The following is a 23,163-nucleotide window of genomic DNA, read 5'->3' as shown; positions in this document are numbered from 1 at the left end:
CCAAAATGAATAAGGGAATTGTTGGTCCTTTGAGACACAGATATGAACAAACTGAGAGGTAGAGGATGGGAAAATATCTTCTGCACAGCCCATGACATTCAAGAACAATCTGGAATGGCTATTACAATATTTGATAAAAATATATCAATGCAAAATATGAAATATTTTCAAAAAGTAATCAATTACATCAAATTGGTTATGCATTAAATCGCATCAGGGTTTCAGCGTCAAAGGACAACACTGAAAGGCCTGTTTGAGACAACAGCTACATCGTGCTATAATAATGGGCCAAGACTTCCACATATCACACTTACTGTTAGATCTTCCAAGCTAAAAACCAAAAAAGGGATATTATAGCATAAATCATTTGAACTTAACAGATAATTTTAGCACATGTCATCCAACAGGTAGGGAATATACATTCTTCAGGATGGCCCACATAACCTTCCCTAAAACTGATTGGATTATAGGCTTCAGAACAAGTGTTTAAAAGTAAGAACAAGGGCTGGAGAGATGGCTCAGTGGTTAAGAGCACTGTCTGCTCTTCCAAAGGTCATGAGTTCAATTCCCAGCAACCACATGGTGGCTCACAACCATCTATAATGTGAACTGATTCCCTCTTCTGGCAGGTGTAAATGCAGATAGAACATTCATATGCATAAAATAAAATAAAATCTTAAAAAAAAGATCCTCCTTTAAAAAAAAAGTAAGAACAAATAATTCTCATTGGATCGGAATAAAAGTAGAAGTCAACGGTAAGGGAACCCACAGTGTGTGGGTTAATCATATCCGCTGGAGCCTGAAAAACCCGCCTCCTGGCTGTCTGTGAGGACATTTTCTACACTAGGTTAAATGAGGGTGGATAGCATCATTCTATCAACAGAAGACCTGGACTGAATAAGTGGGGCGAAGGAATGGGCTGGAGGGAGAGTTCTGTGGTCAAGAGTGTTTCTTGCTCTCCTAGAGGTCCAGAGTTCACTTCCACATCAGGCGGAGGTTAAAGGCTCACAACCGCCTTTAACTCCAGCTCCAGGGGATCAAGTGCCCTCTTCCATAGGCAACCACACATGTGGTCTATATTCACACACACACACACACACACACACACACACACACACACACACACACACACACAACAATGAAAAACATTTAGAAAAGGATAAAGAAAACTGAGCGCCAGCCTTCCTTTCTCTGCTGGCTGACTGCAGATACACTGTAACGCATTGCTGCCAGGACTGACCAAACCTTCTTGAACTGTAAGTTGAAACAGCACCTTTCCTTTTATGTTGCTTCTTATCATGGATTTCAACACAGAAGTGGGAAAAAAAACAACAAATAAACACAGAATCAACACAAATGATTAGAAATAAAACAGTATACTCTTGAAAGAACAGTGGGTCATTGAAGAACCAGTGAAGACATTCTAAAAATCCTAAGAGCATAGAAAATAATAGACAAAACTTGCTCAGGTGTCTGAGATGTGGCTTAGGCATTTCTAAGAGAAAACTTGCCAATCGTAAATGTTCTCATTAAAAAGTCGGAAAGGCATGAAGCAAATAGTCTAAGGATGTGCTCCATGGTCTTAGAAAAACAATAACAGGCCAACTACAAATACAGCAGACAGCAAGAAATATTAACTATTGGGGGAAATTTTAATGGAATAGAAACCAAATGAACAATGCACATAATCAAAGAGTTAACTATTTGAAAAGATAAATGAATTTGACAAACTCCTAGGAAAACTAGTCACAAGATAAGAAAGAGGATCCCTGAGGAAGGGGCCAGCCTTACCAGGCCACAGTGGAAGACAATGCAGCCAGTCCTGATGAGACCTGATAGGCTAAGGTCAGATGGAAGAGGAAGTCCATCTATCAGTGGACTGGGAGAGGGACAAGGGAGAAGAAGATGGAGAGAGAGAGAGAGAGTGGGATTGGGAGGGGTTGGGGGAAAGGGCTACAGCTGGAATACAAAGTGAATAAATTGTAATTAATAAAAAAAGAGGACCAAATTGTTAAAAATTAGAAATGAAGAGAATTGCTCTAATAGACTCCAGTAAAATGCCAAGATTCATTAAGGAAGAAATATACTGTAAACTTGCTTCTATCCCCTTAAAAAAGGAAGATCACAGAGAAATGGATAGATTCCTAAACACACTTGATCTCCTGAAATTAAATCAAGAGGTAAATAGCTCAAATAGGTCCACAACAGGCAATGGGCCTGATAATTAAATGCCACAACATAAAAGAAATGGCAAGACCAGATGGGTTAACTCCTTATTTTCAGAGAAGAGTCAAAACCCATGCTTCTCAAAACTGTTGTACAAGAATTAGCCTTCTTCAGGGACTGACAGCCTGATATAACCCCAAGCTGTCAGCCCCAAACACATAAACATATGAGCAACACTCATCTTGCACACACATGTATATGTGACAATAATAATTAAAGGAGAAAAGGTTGTGAATTTAAAGATTGGAAAGAAAGGGAATCGTGGAAATACAGTACTCACACATGTGATTCACAACGAATAAATTAAAATTAAGGAATATGTGCAAACATTCTGCTGTTTCACAAAATAGAAAGAGAACGGACACTATTAAACTGTTTTTATCAAATACAGTACTATGATCAAAGCAAAGCTTGGTAAAGGAGCAACAAAAAGATAACACCTATATTTCAATTTTCCTGATAAACACAGATGAAGAGCTTCAGAAGTAAATAACCGGGGGTTTAACTCAGAAACACATTATGATTGTATGGTACCAACATGCGGGGTTCACCCCAGAGATGCAGGGTTGGTTCAGCTTGTGACTATGGGTCAATTTAGCACAATACATAAGTAGACTTAAGGGCAGAAATCACCTAGACTCGATAGATACAGAAAGACATTTGATGAAACCCAACATACCTTTATGATAAAAGTTCTAAAGAAATTAAGTGTTGTTGAAATGCCCTGCAGTATTGTAAAGGTTACATATTACTTATGATAGAACCACAACCAACATTATATTAAATGGAAAATACTGAGGGGTGTTCTGCAACATGGAAGAAGATCTATGGCCACACTCTCCACTCTTGTTTAATGAAGTGGCCCAAGTCATGAAAAGAGATGTAACTGAAGATGCCACCGCATCTCTACAACCCGATAACCACTTTCAGCTAAGTAGGATACAAAATCATTATACAGTAATAACTTTTCCACACATCAATAATGCATTTTCAACAAAAGAGTTAGGATGAATACCTCATTAATAATTAATTAGCAACAAACAGGCAAACCAAACCAAATCAAACAAACAGGCAACCCCCCGCCCCCCCAAAAAAATCAAGAAGTTGAGAATTATTCTCAATTTTAGCTTAGCAAGGACAGTGGCATGCATTTGGTCCCTAGAACCTAAATAAGTAAATAAAAGAACAAAGTAAATATTTGAATAAATAAGCAGACATGAAAAGCAAGGCATCCGTGAATAAAGGTACCAATGGGTGATGACTAAAATGAGCTACCGGAAGCACTGCAGGAAGCACTTGAAGTGGGTACTGGATGACTGAAGCACCTCCAGTGCCCACGGTTAGGCAGGCTATGGCGAAAACTGCTACAGTACAGAAAGCAAGCCACAGAGTCAACGTAATCTCCAGCGACATTCTCCACGGAAGTATAAAGAAATCCTCAAAGTCATGAAGACAAAAATGCTTCAAGTAGACAAAGCAATCTTAAGTAGAAAGCAATGCTGGAACTGTCATACACACCGATTTCAAGCTCTATTGAAGTCATGGTGAGGACAAGGTGCTGGCACAAAGACAGACCTGCAGACCGATGGTGAAGAACAGGGGGCACAGACATAAATGAGCACAACTATGGCCACCTGACTCCTGGCAAAGGCGTCGAAAGTACGCCGAAGAAAGGAGAGCCTCTTCAACGAATGCTGCTGGGAAATGGATGTTTGTATAAAAATTAGATCCATATATCTCATCCTGCCCAAAATTTTACAGTTGGTAAATCAGCTTAGCCCAAGACCCATAACTCCAGAATATCTAGAGGAAAAGAAGGCAAGCACTTCATGATATAAGTACAAACTATGGCTTCTGAAAAGAACCCCAGTGGCACAGAGAGTAACCTCAAAAACTGATAAAGAGAACTATATGGAATTGAAATCTTCTGGACAGCAAAGGAAAGAAGCACCAAAAAAAAAAAAAAAAAAAAAAAAAGAGATAGAATGGGAGAAAATCTCTCTCAATTATACATTTGACAGGGGATTGATATACATACATACATATATACATATACATATCTACAATATCATCATATATATGTATACACGCATACTCACAATTCAGCAAAAATCGAATACTAACAAAACACATTCTCCAGTTCTCCAAAGAAGAAACACAAATGACCAATAGATATTTTTTAAAAATATTCAATATTGTTAGTCACAGGGCAGATGCAGATGAAAACTACCTTGATATTCTATCTTACCCCATAAAAATTTTCATCACCAAGAAAACAAGCCGCAAATGTTAGCAAGGATGTAGGAAAACAGTAACTCTCTTTCTCTACAGACAGGAATGCAAACTGGTGCCACAGATGTAGAAATTGGTATGTATATTCCTCAAATATCTAAGAATAGAGATAGCACAAGACACCACTATGACTTTCCTGAGCATATGCATAGAGGCCTGTCCATCCTATCCCATACTGTCATTTCCACTTCTATTCCTCAGGTATAAACTGTGAAACATTTTTTCTTCTTTCTTTCTCATTTTCCTTGAGGTTTGATTTATTTGTTTTGAAATTTGTTACTTGCTCACCTCAGAAGGCAAGTCTGCTGGAATTGGTGCCATTAGGCTGATGAATGGTCCTGGTGCTTTGGAGAGTAGGATAAGGTTTGACTTGGAGAAAACAGAATCAGTGAAGAGGTCAGAACCAGAGAACCCTGAACAAGATCCCCTCTGTCACTCTCCCCGTGTGTGGCCATGGGCTGGAATGGAAGGCAAAATGCTAATCCTCCCTTCAGAGCTGGTGTCTAGTGTCTGACTGAGGATTACTCCCACAACCTTCTTGGAACTTCATTGCAAAATGGCTCTTGCCTCCATGAAAGCTGAATAATCTTCAATCATACCTCCTTATGAGTCAAATGTTTTTTCTTGATCAATTACTTTATGCTTTCAGGAAGGTTAGAATAAAATGTTCTGAACAGGAATGGGGTTTATGAATTTAAATCATTTGCATGAGATTCTGAAGTCCGTGAGAATCAGATCATTAAAAGAAGAGCCAACTAAAGGTATAACTTAGAAGTTTAATATTTTAGAGATAACTAACTCATGCCTTTGTAGACTATGATAATTTAAAAACTAAGAAGGTCCTCATTCTAAGTCACAAGCAGAGGAAAATTCTGACTCAGATAAAAGCTTTGATTTTTAGTTGTATAAGTGTGTGGTTTTATATAACTTTTATGAAATATTTGTGTATTTAATATTAACCTTTATTTTAGTACCTCCTCTTGGAAACAATGTTAAAAATCTTTTATATCATAATTATCCCTGGTTATATAAACTTATTGGAAAAACATGTTGGTCATCAAGTATTGCACCTGGGTTAATTCAATCCTTAACTGCAAAGATTTGACAATAATTATGATCAAATATCCAATTTATGTATTGAACAACAACATAATTTTTCACATAGTACAGCAGGACAATGCAGATGCGATTATGAACATCTCAGAAATATTTTACTTAAAAATTACATAATTCGACCTTCACACTGGGAGACATACAATCACATTGTTTTGATTAAAAAAAGATCTTCATGAAGACACTGTACAATCAGGCATAAAGGACTGTAAGTGCATAATTGTTGAACAACTGACAGACATGAGTACAATAGCAAAAACGCAGTTCATGAAAAGCCTCGATTTTCTAACTCCCAAGCCTATAAAGAAAATTAAAAAGTAATAGAAATACGTGGCAAGCTGGGGGAAGTTTTTTGTCCCCCTTTTCCAAAGCAGAGGAGTGTAGAAAAATCTTTGAAATTTGAGAACTAACGGTGCTTTTCATGTTGTTATCTTCTGTGTAGGAAGTAAGAGAATGGATTGTAAATTCATACTCTCCTACTTATAGAATGACCCTAAAAGTCCCATTATTTCGCTTCAAACAATGTGAAACTATTTGAAAATAATCAAATGGAGCTTTTGCTTTTGCTTGTGATATGAACAGAAGCAGGAGAGTATCTGATGAAGGTTCCATTGAAAAGGTTTCTAATTGGAAGGACTAGCCATGTTTTTTGAAATGCAGTTGATTCCTGTTTTGATTCACAGCTAGCACAAACCTGGTATTTTTACTTTGTATCAAAGTGCTAATAGCCCTCATTTCAGGTATGATTAATAACATCTCTAGACACATTCAGATTGTCACTTATAAGCATATTTGCTCATTCTTCCTGAATCAATGTGCACTAGGGTGAAATTGGATATAATTGGATATTACTGTGCCTAATACTTTTACACTAAACTTATCAATAGTTTATAGCTACTTAGTTATTCCACATTGTGGAAAAGTTAGATGTTATGTTGTTGCTGTTTATCCCTCACAAACTTGGGTTACTATTTAGCCCCAAGCTACTATCAGGCTGTAACGTGAATAAACAAATAAATTAATGAATAAAAAAATAAGTAACGGTTTCTGACACCTGCCCAAGTACCAAATTAATTTGACATAAAATATTTAGCCCCAAATGAATGAACTCAAAATATCAAATTTTTTATGATATTATAAAAATCCATAAATTATTAATCTCAAATATATTTGGTAAAATTATTACACCACCCTTACTAGTGACAAAACTAATGACATTGACATCTCACAATTAAAGGTTTGAAATACAGAGAAATAAAGGCAGATAAATGTCCAGTGTCCAGCATAACTCAGTTCCAAAGCAAACTTTTCCTCTAAACTCTTCTCATTTGTGTCGTCAGCACACAATGAGGTAAGTAGTTAAGCACCCCAATAACATTGGTATGTTTTGGGGCCTTGGTCTTTTTTTTTTTTTTAACCATTTGTCCTATAAAGTTCACCATACTAATCCAAATCACTCAGGATCTGTGGGCCCTAATGTTGAGAAATATATACATGCTTCATGATTCCTTCCCCAAGTTTCACTTATGTATCCGTTTTATGCATCAGTTTTCTTCCAGGTAATAGTTGTTCTTGGAAACGAACTGCTTCCACAAAACAGAAACTTCAGTAAATAAAAATCAGTAACATTGGTAAGTTTTAATAAAAACACAAGTCATCCAGGTCACTCATGAAGCACATGAGTGCCTTAAAATCCATCTTCTTTAACATCACACTAAGAACACAGTGGCACTTGTTTTGTAAACCGTTATCTCTTTGAGACGACATGGGTGAGATTCCACACGGATGCTCAGCCTCTTCTCTCAGACCTCCAGCCAGGCGGACAGGAGTGCAGATGGCACTCCCTGCTGTAGGTACCTGTGCAGTAAAAGACTTTATTTCACATGGGCTCAGAAGTTGAGGCCAGGAGACACCATTTAGAGCAGTGGCTCTCATAGCTAAAGTGCTTCATTATCACCCACAGGAATTGTACCGTGCCTACATTCCTGGGTACCAAACCCAAAGGATTCAGGTTTGGTAAGTTTGGGATACATGTTTAATCTTGGTTGCTGGGAGATACAGGTGTTGCTGATTCAGCGACCACACTGCACTGAGAATCACTAAGTAAGAACAAAGAGATTCTGGCTTTTGATCGGCCATACCAAGACCACTTCTTCTCTTCTCTCTGTCCCCTCCTGTCCTGTCCTGTCCTCTCCTTTATTCTTTTCTCCCCATTTCTCTTTCCATCTTGCTCCACCCTGTCCCCTCTAAAGGCCTCTGATCTCATTTATATAACAAGAACTGGCATCTTAGGACCTAATACTGTCTCACAGCTTAGAGTTAAAACAGCTCAGTTATATTGGACAGAATTACTATATCATCTTTATCGAGCTGCAAGGCTATTAAGGCTTATTACCAGGAAGATTTGAAGTTATCTTCCAATCTTAAAGTGCTAACTGTCACCAAATCACAGCTCTCCTTGTATGCAGTGTGTGGTAGACAAAGCTCTCAAAGGGGAGAAGGGAGACATTGAAAGCGATTATGTTCATAGATAAAGAGAATCATGATGTTCAGCCATATAATTTTGATCAACCTCCCGTAAGAGGGCAGTCCTGGCTTACAGTATTGAAAGGCACGTGCTAACAAAATCCCAAACTCTTGAAAAGAAAGTGTGGCTAATTGGATTGTGTTATTTTTCTCTGAGAATAGAGAGTTGGGCAAAATGACAATCTATGTATTTTCAAATTAAATCTCTCTTAAATATTAAAAACAACCCGTTCCTATATAATCAGAGTGCCTACCTACTGCTACACTACGGGATGAAGAAAAACTTGTGATATGTACTCCTTTTAATTTAGAAGTGACTACTTCCATGAGCAGAATTTTGCAGAGAACAGATTTGAAACACTAATTCAGCCCCCAAGATTTACATTTTTAGGAAATGTACTCTATCATTTCCGTTTGTGCACGACTTAGCAGCAAGCCTTCCATTTTGCCGCCTCGCCGCCCCCCAGCCTCAGGCGTACTAAAATTGCTAACACAGACAGTGTAATACGATTAAGTGGGGGAGGGGCGGGGGTTGTAAGTGTGCTGCCAGAGTGATGGTGGGGACCACTGTCTTTGGTTGTGTGACTCCTCTGCCATGCCCGGGAATCCTCAACCTCTCTCCCTCACTGCACTACGATTTATTTGTTGTTGTTTGTTTACAGCAATGGTACTGAACCAGAGCCTGGAACAAGCGGCTAGGGAAGTGCTTAGCCATTAAGCCCTAACTCAGATTTAGACTTCAGCCACCTTCCCTCATTTCCTGCTGCCTCACACGCACACAGGGGCATTCTTAATCTACAAAGCTGACTAACTCGTTGTCCCAAATTAGAAAAATACAACAATTCGATTTTTAATCTCTTAATTTCAATCTTAAATCCTCCCTCAGGGATGAAAATGATTACGTATTAGTAGTTGCTGCAAAATTTGTACTTTAATACAGTCATTTTGATTCTGTATTGCACAAAAACTTATATATTGTAAAGTTATAAACCTGAGACCATTTAGCAAATGAAAAATAAAATTAGTGGCAAATTAATCTTAATTGTATATATTCCACGTGATTTGGAAAGACATATGTTCACTATATACAAGTTATATGCTTTTCTATTAAATAAAGATTCTCCCAGGTAGCGTTAGTGATTGTTACTTCTTTTATATACCAAAAGAAAATGATTTTGGTGAGTTTTTAGCAACCAATTTGAATTGTGAAATTAAAATAACAAGGGGTTATAAAAAGAATTAGAAATCCTCAAACCCTAAGTTGCCACAAACTTCAGTTCACAGAACTAAGAAGAAATAGCTTGAAAAAAAAATTCAGCTGAAGTTTAAACTGATAACATGTTCGAGTAAATAGTTCAGGAAGTATTTCAATTTTTTTTAAATTCCAAATAGTGACCCAATTAAAAAAAAATGGATTGACAAGTAACTTTGTGTTTAGATAGATTGGATACTAAAACTTCTGTTCACAGAGTTTGTATAAAAGAATAGTTTGAGTCGGGTATCCTCCTCCTAGCAATAAATATTCTACCAGTTTTGAAGCGGTCCTGCCCCGTTGGCTGCTGGGAGTGTGCTTATGCTGGTGAGCACCACGTGCTCTGAGAGTTTTGATACGTTATCAAAGTTGCTGATCTGCGTGGTCAGGGACTTCCTGCTCTCTGTGCTGGTGCGTCCCCTCGCGAGGCGATCTCCTTGGCGATGATGAACCCCAAGACAACAAGAAAAGGCAGCTTTAAATTCCTCTCGAAATTTTCCTGGCAGACCAGAGAGAATAAGAGCAAAGGGGATTATGCGTAAACAGCTCGACACCTAACGCGCAGTCATTCCCTTGAGTCAACCTAACAGTGAGGTGCGTTTTGCATCAGTAAAGGAAATATAAAAAGAAAATTAAACAAGGAAGTATCTTCATATGTAATATTTGGCGTTCGTTTTCTTTTTCTAAAGTCAAAATTCTTGTGTTTCTCAAGTCCGTTTTTAACCCTGTGTTAATACTGAATGGCTCTTAGGAAAAGTTTGCATAGACTTCGAATCGCATCAAGAAAAATGAAATCTATACTGTGTATAAGCAAGAAAACAGAGATGTATTATATTCTAAAGATGCTGGTCCCGAAAGAGTTGAACAAAACAAGAAAAACAAACAAACAAAAAACCCACTGAAATTTATGAAAAAGTCCCCTTTCACAACCCAAGTGTGGCAAAATAGGAAAAAAAAAAAAAAGAAACTGGAAAAAAATGTTAGGAAATACTTATCTTTAAACTATTAATGAGGGTTTTGGGCGGTTAAGAAAGTGAAATGATTGTTAGAGCAAAAGGTATTATGAGAAACGGTTCTTCCTTCTTTCTGTCTTAAGGCTACTCTGTGCCCTCGGCTGCTGAGGCGATTGCTCGCTGGGCTAGGACAATGGCAGGCGCACACTCCTCTTAACCTCATCCCAGGACCCTGCCTTGTTCTATTACTTCAAACACCTGTCTCTGCGTCTCTCTATGGGTTTCACCAACTTGGTGCAAGGTCAGAGCACTACAGTGTGCTATGATTATTCTAAAAGTGGCAAAATTACTTTTCATAAATAAAATTGTTTGTGCTCTCCTTTTACCAATCAAAACTTGTTGATATATAATTATTATTATAAAAATTATATTTCTGGATTGCCGTGTGATATTGCAGTAGATGTAAGCAGTTTTCAAGGCTTGTACGAAATTAAATAGATGCAAACATTTGTTATTTAGTCATGGTAAAAACATTTAAAATCTTTTTTGTTGTTATTTTTTAACTTTTTGAGATACATAATAGATCCTTCTGTTTCTAGAAAGGCTATCTTATCTAGCTGTTCTGAGTACTTACACAAATCAAGCAAGCAAAAAAGCCAACATGGAACTGGAAGACACATACTATTTATTAAATGTAGAATAAAAAGGGTTTTCTCACATATAAAAAGTGACTTTTGGTTAGAAATGGAAGTAAAAAAACAAATAGCCAAGCATTTGGGAACAAAATAGTGGGAAGCCATGGCTATTCGCAGCATAGTTCTGCTGTGGCCACTTGTAGGTCTCCCAGACGCCAGCGGATGGCTCACACCCACGCACTCACAGGCAGTTCTAATTGGATTTAAGGAGTCATTAAAACAAACATGAAATTTGTAGGGGTATGTTTGCCAAATCATGAGAAGAAATTGAAGGGAAACAATGGGGGTAGAGGAGATCATATCTTGTGTGTGTGGATGTGTGTGTGTGTGTGTGTGTGTGTGTGTGTGTGTGTGCTTCAATCGTAAGTTTGATGTAAGCCATGCAAGATGCTCAAAAGGAAGAGATTCTAGATGAGTCTAGTCAGGGGCAATCATAGCTCAGACAGAAACTAAGTTGTATATGTATTTCAAAACTGCTCCAGGGCATTTGTTCTAGGTGCTCTGCCCTTGAGTAGAGGATTGACAGAGAAACATTGAAAACTTACCACTAAGAAAATTATAAATGATTGGGTTCGCAGCACTATTAGCATAGACAAGCCAATGAGAAAATGTGAACCAAGCATAGACAGTCTCTCTGTCTTCAGTGTGCGTGAACATCCCAAATACTCTGTGGAAAAAGAAACAGAAAATCAAGAGAGTCCTAAATAATTGAATCCCCAGGGTGAACAAACATCACAGAACCAGCCTGACCCTCTTCTCTGCAATAACACTGAAAGCACAGCCTCCTTAGAAGGGTTTCAGGTATCCAGCAGAAGCTCCAGATAGAGAAAATGGTACCATATCTTGCAACCAGCGATTGCAAATCTCTTGTTAAAAATGAAGTAGCTGAATTTCCCTTCTGTCATATTGTTTCTGAATGTGATTGACTAACCTTCTGTTAGTATTCCACCATATACATGTTTCTATTTATTTATCTGTCTGTGTGTTTATATACCTACAGAGGTAAGAACAGGGTGCTGGATCTCCTTTAACTGGAGTTATAGATGATGCTGAGCAGCCATGTGGGTGCTGGGGATTGAATCCAGGTCCTCTGGAAGAGTAGCCCGTGCTCTTAATCACTGAACAATCTCTCCAGCTCCATTCTACGTAATTTAATTAGCAATCTAAAATCGCGCTGCCAAATCCTTTCCACTTTTGCTTGTGCACGAATCAGTTCACTGCGTTTCCTCAACTCCAAAGCTCCCAACCTTGTTGAAATTTGCCACGAGACATCTCTGCATGCAGGCAACTGGCTTTCAGTGGCTAAGATTCTGGTATTCCTTGGGACACATGAGTTTCTGGTTTTCGTATATTATGTTAAACTAAAATTAAACGTATTATAGTACCCTCAAATGTAATTTTCAAGCATTTTAACTTTTTTTTTTTTTTTTTTTTTTTTTTTTTTTTTACCGGGCTGTGGGCATCAGGCACAGCACATATGTGAAGGGCAGAGGAAAACTGCTGAGAATTGGTTTTCTCTTTCCTCCAGGTGGATCTCAGAGATTGAACTGAGTCCCGTGGGCTTCGTAACACGTGACTTTACCCTCTGAGCTATCTTGCCGACCTCCTCAGATACATCTTAAATTTTGCGTTCTTTGGTGTGAGGAGACTAGACAGTGAGTAAAAGCATGTTTTGTGGAGACTGGATGACCTGAGGTCAGATTCCTGAACATACATAAAGATGCTGATACACAACGGAAATAAAATTTTTTCTGGGACAAAGTGACGTCCTATGGCGTAGTAGAAGTTCACAAGTGAACACATGTACAGTAAAAGAATGCAGAAAATTAAATATGCAGGAAGATACAACTGCTGGTTCAAAACCTCTGAAATACTAGGCTAGTAAAAATCACTTAGAGGAAGTTAGTTTTAACCAACCAGGCAACAGCTTACGTTCCAGGAAAACCAAGGTAGGAGCTAACAGCGTGTGAGCAATAAATGAGTGTGAGGTTGATATACGAGGCAAGGCTAAATTTAAATTATATATATTAAATTTAAATTATATATATATATATATCCTTCATACAATAAGAACAATTTTCAAAATTATTTCAAAATGTTTGTGTGTGTACAAACAGGTAGATTGCTCAAATAACTGAAAACAAAAAGCTTTAAGTTAAACTTAGATTCCCCCTCCCAAAGGAAGCTTTTTAAATTCAGTATAATGAGATGAATATTGTTGACAAGAGGGCACCTGCAAATAATTAGAGGGAGAAGTACACGAGCAGAGATATGGGAAATTCAAATGTGCATGCCACAGAGTGCTAAATCCATTAAAAAATACTTAATTTAGACTGGTAAACAAAGGAGGAAGAATAGGAAAAAGCAGGAGGAGGAGGAGGGGAAGAGATAGGGGAGAGAGAGAAGTGGGGAGAGGAGGAGTGGGAGGGAAAGGGGAGGACAAAGAAGAAGAGGGGAAAGAGTGGAAGGAAGAGAGGAGGGAGGAAGCTATTTACTATCATTCATAGTTGTGATGATCTTAATAGCAAAAACTGGAAACTCGAAAAGCACTTAATACATTTGTATGTGATTTCTGTGAGGCATAAAATGAGAAACGAGCCTTGATAGAAGCAGAGGGTAAATTATGTCTTGTGAGTGGACACATAGCTCAAGAAGAGGAGGGTTCAAAACCATTAAACATTCAAGGCTATAATGAACAAAAGCTCGTTTTCTACTTCATCACTGCAAAAGCCTTTAAACAACGAAAAGCCAAAAGCAGAAGGGAAGTCTTTGCAGCTGGTTAGACCACCTTTTGTCTGCCTCTAGCCAAACCCACCTGTCGGCAAGGTCCCCAGCTGTGACTCTGACTTTGGGAAAAGGCGCAGGAGCAATTCCAGGCAAGCTCGAAGTCTGTTATAAACAGAATTAAGGTTGCCTTGGGACCAGCGTATGTGCAAAAGCTTTGATATTCTCCCAGAAAGCGGGCTGTTCGTGTCCTGAGTGTGCCGGCATTTCAGCATCTGCTGCTCACGTCACTGATCAAAATTATTTGAGCCTCATAGTTTTTCTCTAAAAAGTATAGCAAGTTGTGCACGGGTGCTCATTGGAAAAAACATGCTGTTATATTAATATTGAATGAAATTATTCCAGTGATTCCAAGAAATGGATATTTTCCTATCTGTTTAAAATTCAACACAAAATATCTGTTTCGCTGCTTCTTTGTTTTTTGGCCCTAATTATTCCTACCTCTTTTTTATCCTGAATTTTATTTATTTATTTATTTATTTATTTATTTATTTTAAGCAGAAAGGATTGTGGTGTGGCTGTTTATATATTTAAGAATAAGGTTGGGAAACACATTTATTCTCATCCAAAAAAACCCTTAGAACTGTAGTTGACTTTTATTTATTTATAAAATTGGTTACTGAAACGCAATTTTTAGTTAGAATATTTCCTCTATTTAGGGTTTAGCAGTCAATCTCAAGAGGTTATCAAAAAACAAGAACACCAAAAAACCTTTTGTTTGCCATTCAACTGACTGAGAATGTGTTTCCTGGTGTTGCCTTAAGTGCTCAAACAACTTATGTCGCAGAGTTGATTGGACAAAGTATCTAGGCAAGAGCGGGTTCTGTCTGTTTAGAAAGAAAAAAAGAGTTCTTAATTAAAATGTCAAGGTGCTTCATTTTCAAATAAACGCACGAGGTTACCTCTTTAGCACGTTGAGGATGCTGATTGGTAGATAGCAGATGGCGAAGACCAGAAGAACGACCATGAGCATCCGGGCTGTTTTCCTCCGGGCCCGGATCTGCTTTATCTCAGCGGCCACAGCGCTAATCCGGGCCTTGCTTTGCTGTCCAGACCCTCGGGGCTGAGAAACCGGCTGAGGCTGCTTCCATTTTCTCTGAACCACAGAAGAAGTTCCCGGAATCTGGAAGGAGAGGGGAATCCCTCATTGGTACTTTGCAGACTTCCACAGGACGATGCAGCCACAAGCAAAGTTTAAGGAACAGAAATCTGGAGGTTTGGAATTCCCTCTTCTCCAGAGCCCTTAGCTCGGCTGAGTACCTTCTTAGCATTCATTTAGTCAAACATCAAATAGGTATTTGGGTGGGGGAAAAGTTAAAAAACAAGCTTTTGTTGTTGCTGCTGTGTTAAAACATGAGAATCTTGTCAAGGTCTAAAGAGAACAATAGAGAAATTATGCCCTTACTAAAAAGAGAAATTAAATGTGGGAAAAAAATGCTAAAATGTTTTTCTACTATAAAATTTCATTATAAATTCTAGATTCAGGTATCACCTAAGTTTAAACATTCATCAAGTAACAGGACACACACACACACACACACACACACACACACACACACACACACACACACACCCAAAAGAAACAAAAAACTTAAATGAATTTTTGATGCATCGATACTGCCATCTGCTGTCGCACGGGGACATAGCACTCAAGCAGCCATTGGTTTTTGTGAAGTTTTCTGCCTCCTGTTCAGACAAAGCAAATCTGTGTATAGAAGGAAGAAAAACTATTCTCTGTGATTTACTGTTCGCATTTACAAAATTGCCGGAAACTAATTTTGCAATTTGTCCTTCTAGAAAGCACACAAATACACTTCCAGGTTTTATACTACTATTTCAAATAGCTACGATTTGCAGCAATTACATTACCCAGCATGCTTTTTCTTTGATTTTTTTTTTCAATTAGTTGATAATAGCAGAAAGTTCTGCCAAGTATAATATTTTCTTAATTATAATGTCATGAAAACTGATAGACATTAGCAAAACATTAAAATTCAGCATGTGCCTTTTTTTTTTTTTTTTTTTTTTTTAGATGAAGATGTACCAATAAATACACTACGGGGACAGCTTGATTCTACAATTACTCAGCTGTTACTTTTGTCTTCACGCTGCACAATGTTGAGAGCAGTGCGTTCCCTTGGCCTCTCAGAATAAAGGTCACATGGAACCCGTGGCTGTTTACACTACAAGATCAAAGTCTATTGGAGAACCTTCCATTTGAGACTTCAGTTTTGCTTTCATGTTCAAGCAGATGAGTCTCGTTACATGAGACCTCACTTGGCTGTCCTCTCAGGTCAGGAGATTGGTGATGCAAATGAAAACCTGCAGAAGCTCCTCGGGGATGGGCAGGGCCATCTCTCCAAACCACTGGCTGTGGAGATAAAGACTTAAAAAGTCTCCCTCTTCTGTGTTCTTATTTTATTTTAGGTGTATGAGGGTTTTCTTTTTCTCTCTCTTGCATATCCGTGCACGATATGTGTGCCTGTATAGAAAAAGGTTTTGGATTCCCTGGAAGCGGAGTTGGATGGTTGTGAGCTGCCATACATGTGAAAACGGAATTGATCGTACGTCTTCTGCAGGAGTAGCTGGCGCTCTTAATTGCTGAGGCTCTCTCCTGTGTTGTGCTCTCTTTTTAAAAAGTAGTTTTAGAAACAATTATTTTTTTTTAGAAGTAGCAACAGACCTTAGAAAGTTCCAGAAGAATTCTGTCACCAAAGCTGGTAAGTATCCGCTAAGTGGTCTTGAAGTGATTTCTAAATGAAACCGTAAAGATCATTCTATTTCTGAATGTTCCCTTGAAGGGAGAACCAATATTCTGCCCAATGCCTTCTGTAGGTAATCAAAAACACTCCCATGAAGAGAAAGTACCACTGGGGGCAGAATTGTGGGCCTTGCAATGGAAAGAAAGAGAAATGTGCTGATAGCGCTTTCAAATAACGACCTGAAGGCAGAAGGTGTTCAATGACTGCACAGAGAAAGTGAGCAGTCCCAAAGAGACTGCAGGAAATTTGTTAGGAGCCATCCCAGCAACTGACGTTCAAGAATGGGAAAAAACCCTAAGTCATGCTCACTGTGTCCTCAGAGGTAAACTATAAATCTCATCTTATGGATTCGATTGAGATAATACTCAGCAGAATAAAGCAAAATAGTTTAGGGTATATATTTAATTTGTACAGAACTTCAAAACACATCCTTTTTTAATTGTGGAAAATAATCCTTTTACAAATTTACACATGCGTTTTTGTGTATTTTTATATGCATGTGTGTGCGCAGTTTTGTTTGTGTACATATGTGCGCACATGCATTAGCAGTCAGAAGACAACCTTAGGCTGGCATTCCTCAGATAGTGTCCATCTTATTCTTTAGACAAGGTCTCTTATTGGCCTGGCACTTGTCAAGGAGGCCTGCTTGTCTGGCTCCTTAACCTTGGAGATCTTCCTGGCTCTCCTTCTCCAGCACTGGGGTTACAAATGTGTGCCATGCTATCCAGGCATTTTTTTTTTTTTTTTTGGCATGACTTTGGAATATTAGACTTTTGTCCTCATGCTTGCAAGGCAAAAAATTTGAAGACTGAGCTATTGTTAGAGGCCACTGATTTTTTTTGGAAAGTGTGTCTTATTACATAAAAATAGTAGTAATTATATAAAATAACCGGAAAGAAAAAATTCCAAGAGTTCATCCTTATGGATGATCTTTCACCAATATGTCATTGAGGGAGCTGTAGAACCCTAATATTTAACTGTAGAGAGCAGAACACAGCATGGCATCTCCATTATACTGTAAATGAACTGTGCAGACCATCTATGATAGGAAAACACACTGTAAAAAAATGTGAGCAATAATTATTAGTTCAAAATGCCATGTAACTGGTGGAAACTGAGAAAGAAATTAAATGAGATGTGAGCCAGAGAGGAGAGAGGCCTTTCACGCAGTGTTAATTTTTTGAAAAATGGCCACATGAAAAAAGTAATCTGGATTTTCACTCTAATCCCAATAAAGATTTCAGTGACATTCTTCAGGGAACTAGAAAACAACCCAAAAATATCATAATCGTTTGTAAACACAAGTGACCGAGGAGAGACAAAACAACCCTAAACAAAAAGAACCATGTTGAAGACACCATAGCGTCCAACCTTACACTATACTATAGAAAGGTAGGGAAAAAGACAGCACGGTCTTGGCACATAAATGGACATGTGTGCCAGTAAAATAGGATGAAGAACCCATAAATAAATACATAGCAACGGCTAACGAAATTTGAAGATCGCATCAAGATCTCACATTGAATAATGACGGCCCATCCAAAGAACGGCACCGACAAAACAGTATCTTCGTACAGAAGAATGAATCCACATCTTAGATCCACATCTCCAGCCTTGTACAAAAGTCAATTCAAAGTGTCCAAAGTATAATGCTTTTTAACTGTGTGTGTGTGTGTGTGTGTGTGTGTGTGTGTGTGTGTGTGTGTTAGTGCACATGCTCACAGAGCCTGAAGGTTTTGGATCCCTCTGCAGCTGGAATCACAGACTGGACAGTTCTGAGCTTTCTGACATAGGTTCTGGGAACTCAGTTTGGGTCTTCTGCAAGAGTAAGACATGTTTTCAACAAATGAGCCATCTCTCCCATCCCATGATCTCAATTTAAATCTGAAACTTCCAGGACAAAAGGTAGGGGATACTTTTGAAGTAAAAAGTATATAAGCAATAACTTTTTTAAACAGAACTTTAGTGACACAGGGAATAGTCCTAAGAATCAAGAAATGGACTATGTGAAATTTAAAAGCTTATATACGGCAAGGAAAATTATCAGCAGAGCAAACAGACAGCCTTCAGGTTAGGAAGAAAGTTTTTGTCAGCTGTATCTCACACAGCGAGGCTGATATACAAAATAAATAAAGCTCTATAAAATTTAAGTACACAAACCACACAACTGCCAGTAGATAAATAGGCTGGTGAAATGAGCAGCTAGTACTCAATAGAAGAAACATAACAATAAATGTTTCCAAAACTGTTTACCATTCTCAGCTATTGGGCATGTGTAAATTAAAACCACTCTCATATCCTACTTCACCTCCATCAGAATGACTACCCTTTTAGTTTGGCTTTCTATTGCTGAGATGAAATGCCATCACTAAAAACAACTGTGGAGGAAAGCCCCCACGGAGATCACTGTCATAAAGGAAAGATGGGGCAAGAGCTCGAGGCAGGCACATGAGACAAGGACTGAAGCAGGGGCCTATGGGAGTGTGCTGCTTGGTTTGCTCCTTGTCGCTTGCTCAACCTGCCTTCTTATGACACCCAGGACAACCAGCCCAGACATGGCAACACCCTCTTCTACTAGTTATCAGTCAAGAAAATGCACCAGAGGCTTGCCAACAGCACCAGGCTAATCTGGGGGAGCCATTTTCCCAATTGAGGCTCTCTCTTCCAAAATAGCTGTATCTTGTTTTAAGCTAGGACAAGTAGCATCAATGAAACAAATGACAACAAATGTCAGTGGGGGGGAAATGTACTCTTATCTACTGCTGGTGCTGTTGCCTCACATATGGGACACATAAGTGCTTAATCGTATTTGTGGAATGCATTAACAGAAGTTTACATAATGACTAAGATTTGCTACTGAATTCTCAGAAAGTTCAAAATTGGCCAGAAACAAGTAGTCAAGTGAGTCTAGCTCAGCACATCTGTGAAGAAGAGCTCCTGGGAGACTAGTCTGTAAAATCTCATAGCCAGCAAATTCTTTCACTCATATTGTCAAAGGAAAGAGGAGTTGAAGTCATTAATTTGAGCAAGACAATAGCTACTTCTTTTAATGCTACTAAATCTAATAGAGGAGAAAGTGGGGAATAGCTTTGAACTCACTGGCACAGGAGACGACTTTCCGAACAGAACACCAACAGATCAGACGCTAAGATCAACAATGAATAAATGAGACCTCATGAAACTCACAATTATCTGCAAGACGAAGGACACTGTCATAGGACAAAATGGCAGCCTACAGATTGGGAAAAGATTTTCATCAACCCTACTTCCAAAATGTATAAAGAACTCAAGAAATTAAACACCAGCAAACCAAATAACTCAATTAAAAATGGGTACAGAGCTAAACAGAGAATTACCAACAAAGGAATCTCTAATGACAGAGAAGCACCTGAGAAATGTTGAACACCTTTAGTCATCAGGGAAACACAAAGTAAAATGACTCTGATATTCCATCTTACATCTCTCAGAATGGCTAAGATCAAAAACTCAAGTGACAGCGCATGCTGGCAAGGATCCAGAGAAAGGGGCACACTTCTCTATTGCTGGTGAGAGTATAAACTTGTACAATGATTGTGGGAGTCAATCTGAAGGTTTCTCAGAAAACTGGAAGTATATATACCTCAAGACTCAGCCATAACACTCTTGGGCATATACCCAAAAAGATGTTCTACCTTACCACAAGGATGCCTGCTCAATTATTTTCATTGCAGCCAGCTATTCATTATAGCCTAGATGGAAACAACCTAGATGTCCCTCAGCTGAAGAATGGATAAGGAAACTGTGGTACATTTACACAATGGAATACTGCTCAGCTATTACAAACAAGGAAATCATTTTCAGGCATATGGATGGAACTGGAAAAGATGAGCCTGAATGAGGTAACCCAGATGCAGAAATATACACATGGTATGTACTCACTTATAAGTGGATATTATCCATAAAGTACAGGATAACCATGATGCAAACCATAGACTTAAAGAAGCCAAGGAGGGCTCAAGGGAAGACGCTTGAATCTCACTCAGAATAGGAATACAGTAACATCTAAAGCAGATGGAAGGTGGGAAGAGAGTGTGAGAGGGGGTTGGGGTGGAAACAGGAGTAGGAATCAGATGGGTAGAGAGCAGAGGAGTGGGGTGAGGGAGAGAGAACAAAAATTGATGGGGGTCATTTCTGAGATAGGGGAGGATCCTGGGAGACAGGGTGGTGACTCTATCTGAGACTTCAAGCAGTAGGTTAATACCTCCTGTAGCCAGGTGGGACTCCTCGTGGAGGGAGGGGGACACCAATCCACCCATAAAACTTTGGACCAAAATGTGTCCTGCTTACAAGAAGTGTAGGGGTAAAGATGGAACAGATACTGAGGAAATGGCCAACCAATGACTGGCACAACTTGAGACCCAACCCCAGATACTATTAATGATACTCTGCTATGCTTGCAGACAGGAGCCTAGCATAACTATCTTCTGAGATGCCTCATCCAGCAGCTGATGGAAACAGATGCAGAGACCCACAGCCAAACAATAGGCCAAGTTCAAGGAGTGCTGTGGAAGAGTGTGAGTAAGGAAAGAGGGAGCTGGAGGGGCCAAGGACTCCATAAGAAGACCTACAGAGTCAACTAACCTGGATCCTTTGAGGCTCACAGAGACTGAACCACCAATGAAAAAACATGCTTATATTAGGCCTAGACCTCCTACACATATCTAGAAGATGTGCAGTGTGGTCATCATGTGGGAGTGGGGGAGTAGAGGACTAGAGGAGGAGGGGAGCAGCTGAGCAGGAGGGTAGGGTAGTAGGATCTGTCTCCAACTCTGTTGCCTGTTGCTGGATCCCTTTCCCCTAGCTGGGTTGCCTTATTAGGTCCAAGAGGGAGAGGGTGTTCTTCCTGCTACAACTTGAGGTGCCAGGATGGGTTGGTACCCCTTGGGGACCTCCTCTTCTCTAAGAAGGAGAAGGAGAAAGGGAGAAGGGGGCTGTGAGGATGATATTGGGAGGAGAGAAGGGAGGGGTCTAGGATCCCTCCCTAGTATTAATAAATGGTAAATAAATAAATAAATAAATAAACAAATGGAGAAAAATAAGAGCTAAAGTTCCTAACAAAGTCAGACAAGGGCAAAAGGGCGCACAATTTGCTCACTAATAATTTTACACTTGTTAATTTAAAAGCACCAAACAGCATCCATGCATCCTCATAACTTTAAGCAAATAGGATAGGCCCTTCACTTGATGGCTCTCTTATGGCAGATGCAAAGCCTGACAGTTCTAGAGGCAGTAACAGTGAGAAGCCAAGCGAGGCTCCAGCAGAGGCCTCTTTAATTATCCATCTGGGGTCAATTTACTTTATTACAGCTGTAAAGTGGGCTCAGCTCCGTCTGCCCATTTCCCTTCCAATCTGCTTTTTAAATGTTTTAGTTTCACAGCTCAGGCATTTTACTGCAAATCTTTTGAGTCATGTGGGTTGTACTAAGTGAGACATTTCATTTAAAAAAAATGTAGATCATTTCTAAGCCGGTAATACGATTTATGTTAAAGTTTTGGAAATTGGGAAATAGAAGCTTAAATTGTAAATAAGCACATGGTGATTCTAGAGTCATATACACATTAAAGAACAGTTTTCAAGTTCCTTCTTTGTGCAAGGTAACACATCACAGCTGAAAATAACCATTTAAAACTTTATTGTAAAAAAGTAGACGAGAAAAGAAGAATTAGGAATTATACAATATAATATGCCTAGAAATTATAAAAGTTGCTTGATCCCAATCAATGAAAGATGGTCTTAAAAAGATGGTTTCAATACCAAGGGTTGACTAAAACACAAATGAAGACCCCCTCCAGGGCTCAGGATCTCCTGCGCCTATCTGAGTGGCTAAAAAGTTGATGGGTGATGGGTAAGGGTGGAGATTGGGAGAAAGAAATTTTTATTAAGTGTGTGATTCCTGGTAGGTCAACAATGCTTCAGTGGATCACTCAAATTCATGATTATAGGAGAGGCACAGATTTGATTTGGTGGATTATAAAATATAAAATAAAATAAAAGAAGATATGACCTTGCAAGGGAAGGAGTGTAAGTCTTGGAGGAGTTACAGAGAGGAGAGGTAAATGTGATTAAAATATATTGCATGTATATATGAAATTCATAAATAAAATATTTACATAATATAATTTTATTTTATATAATTTTATCATATAACATAGTTATAAAAATTCATAAATAGAATAAAAATATTACTTTAAAATAAAATCAAGTGGACCTATCTGCATTGCCCCCGTGGCACGCCTGGGTTGGCTACCCAGAGGCTATTTAAGCTGTGGGCTGGCTTTCCCCGGGGTCCGAGGATTGTTCAAGGTTCCTGAATAAACTGCATTGAAAAAAAATAAAAATAAAAAAATAAAAACCATAAAAAAATAAATAAAATCAAGTGAATTGATTTTAATGAATTAAAATGGTCCCAGGAGGTTCTTTTTTCAATAAAATATGTTAGAGAAAAGAGACTACCAATCTGTTAGTCCACAAGTTTAATAAACTCACTATACTGGCCAGAGTTATAGAAAAAGAAAGAATA

At 38.6% G+C, this 23,163-nt stretch overlaps 1 protein-coding gene across 1 annotated transcript in view; it reads right to left on the bottom strand.

The window, feature by feature from the left end:
• Positions 1-4,440: 4,440 nt before the first annotated feature.
• The window catches only part of Hcrtr2 (hypocretin receptor 2), a 104,220-nt gene continuing 85,497 nt past the window's right edge, over positions 4,441-23,163 (bottom strand). Inside the window, exons 5-8 of the mRNA XM_060384742.1 lie at positions 14,744-14,964; positions 11,603-11,724; positions 9,686-9,908; positions 4,441-7,488 (exon numbers count right to left, since the gene is read on the bottom strand). Of these exons, the coding sequence (XP_060240725.1) occupies positions 7,434-7,488; positions 9,686-9,908; positions 11,603-11,724; positions 14,744-14,964 (621 nt within the window). The 3' untranslated portion in view covers positions 4,441-7,433. The remainder of the gene's footprint in view (positions 7,489-9,685; positions 9,909-11,602; positions 11,725-14,743; positions 14,965-23,163) is intronic.

This window comes from Meriones unguiculatus, chromosome 6, assembly GCF_030254825.1.
Source record: "Meriones unguiculatus strain TT.TT164.6M chromosome 6, Bangor_MerUng_6.1, whole genome shotgun sequence".
Taxonomy (NCBI): Eukaryota; Metazoa; Chordata; class Mammalia; order Rodentia; family Muridae; genus Meriones; species Meriones unguiculatus.
The sequence above is the reverse complement of the archived record's forward strand: the minus strand, read 5'-3'. Positions and strand labels throughout refer to the sequence as shown.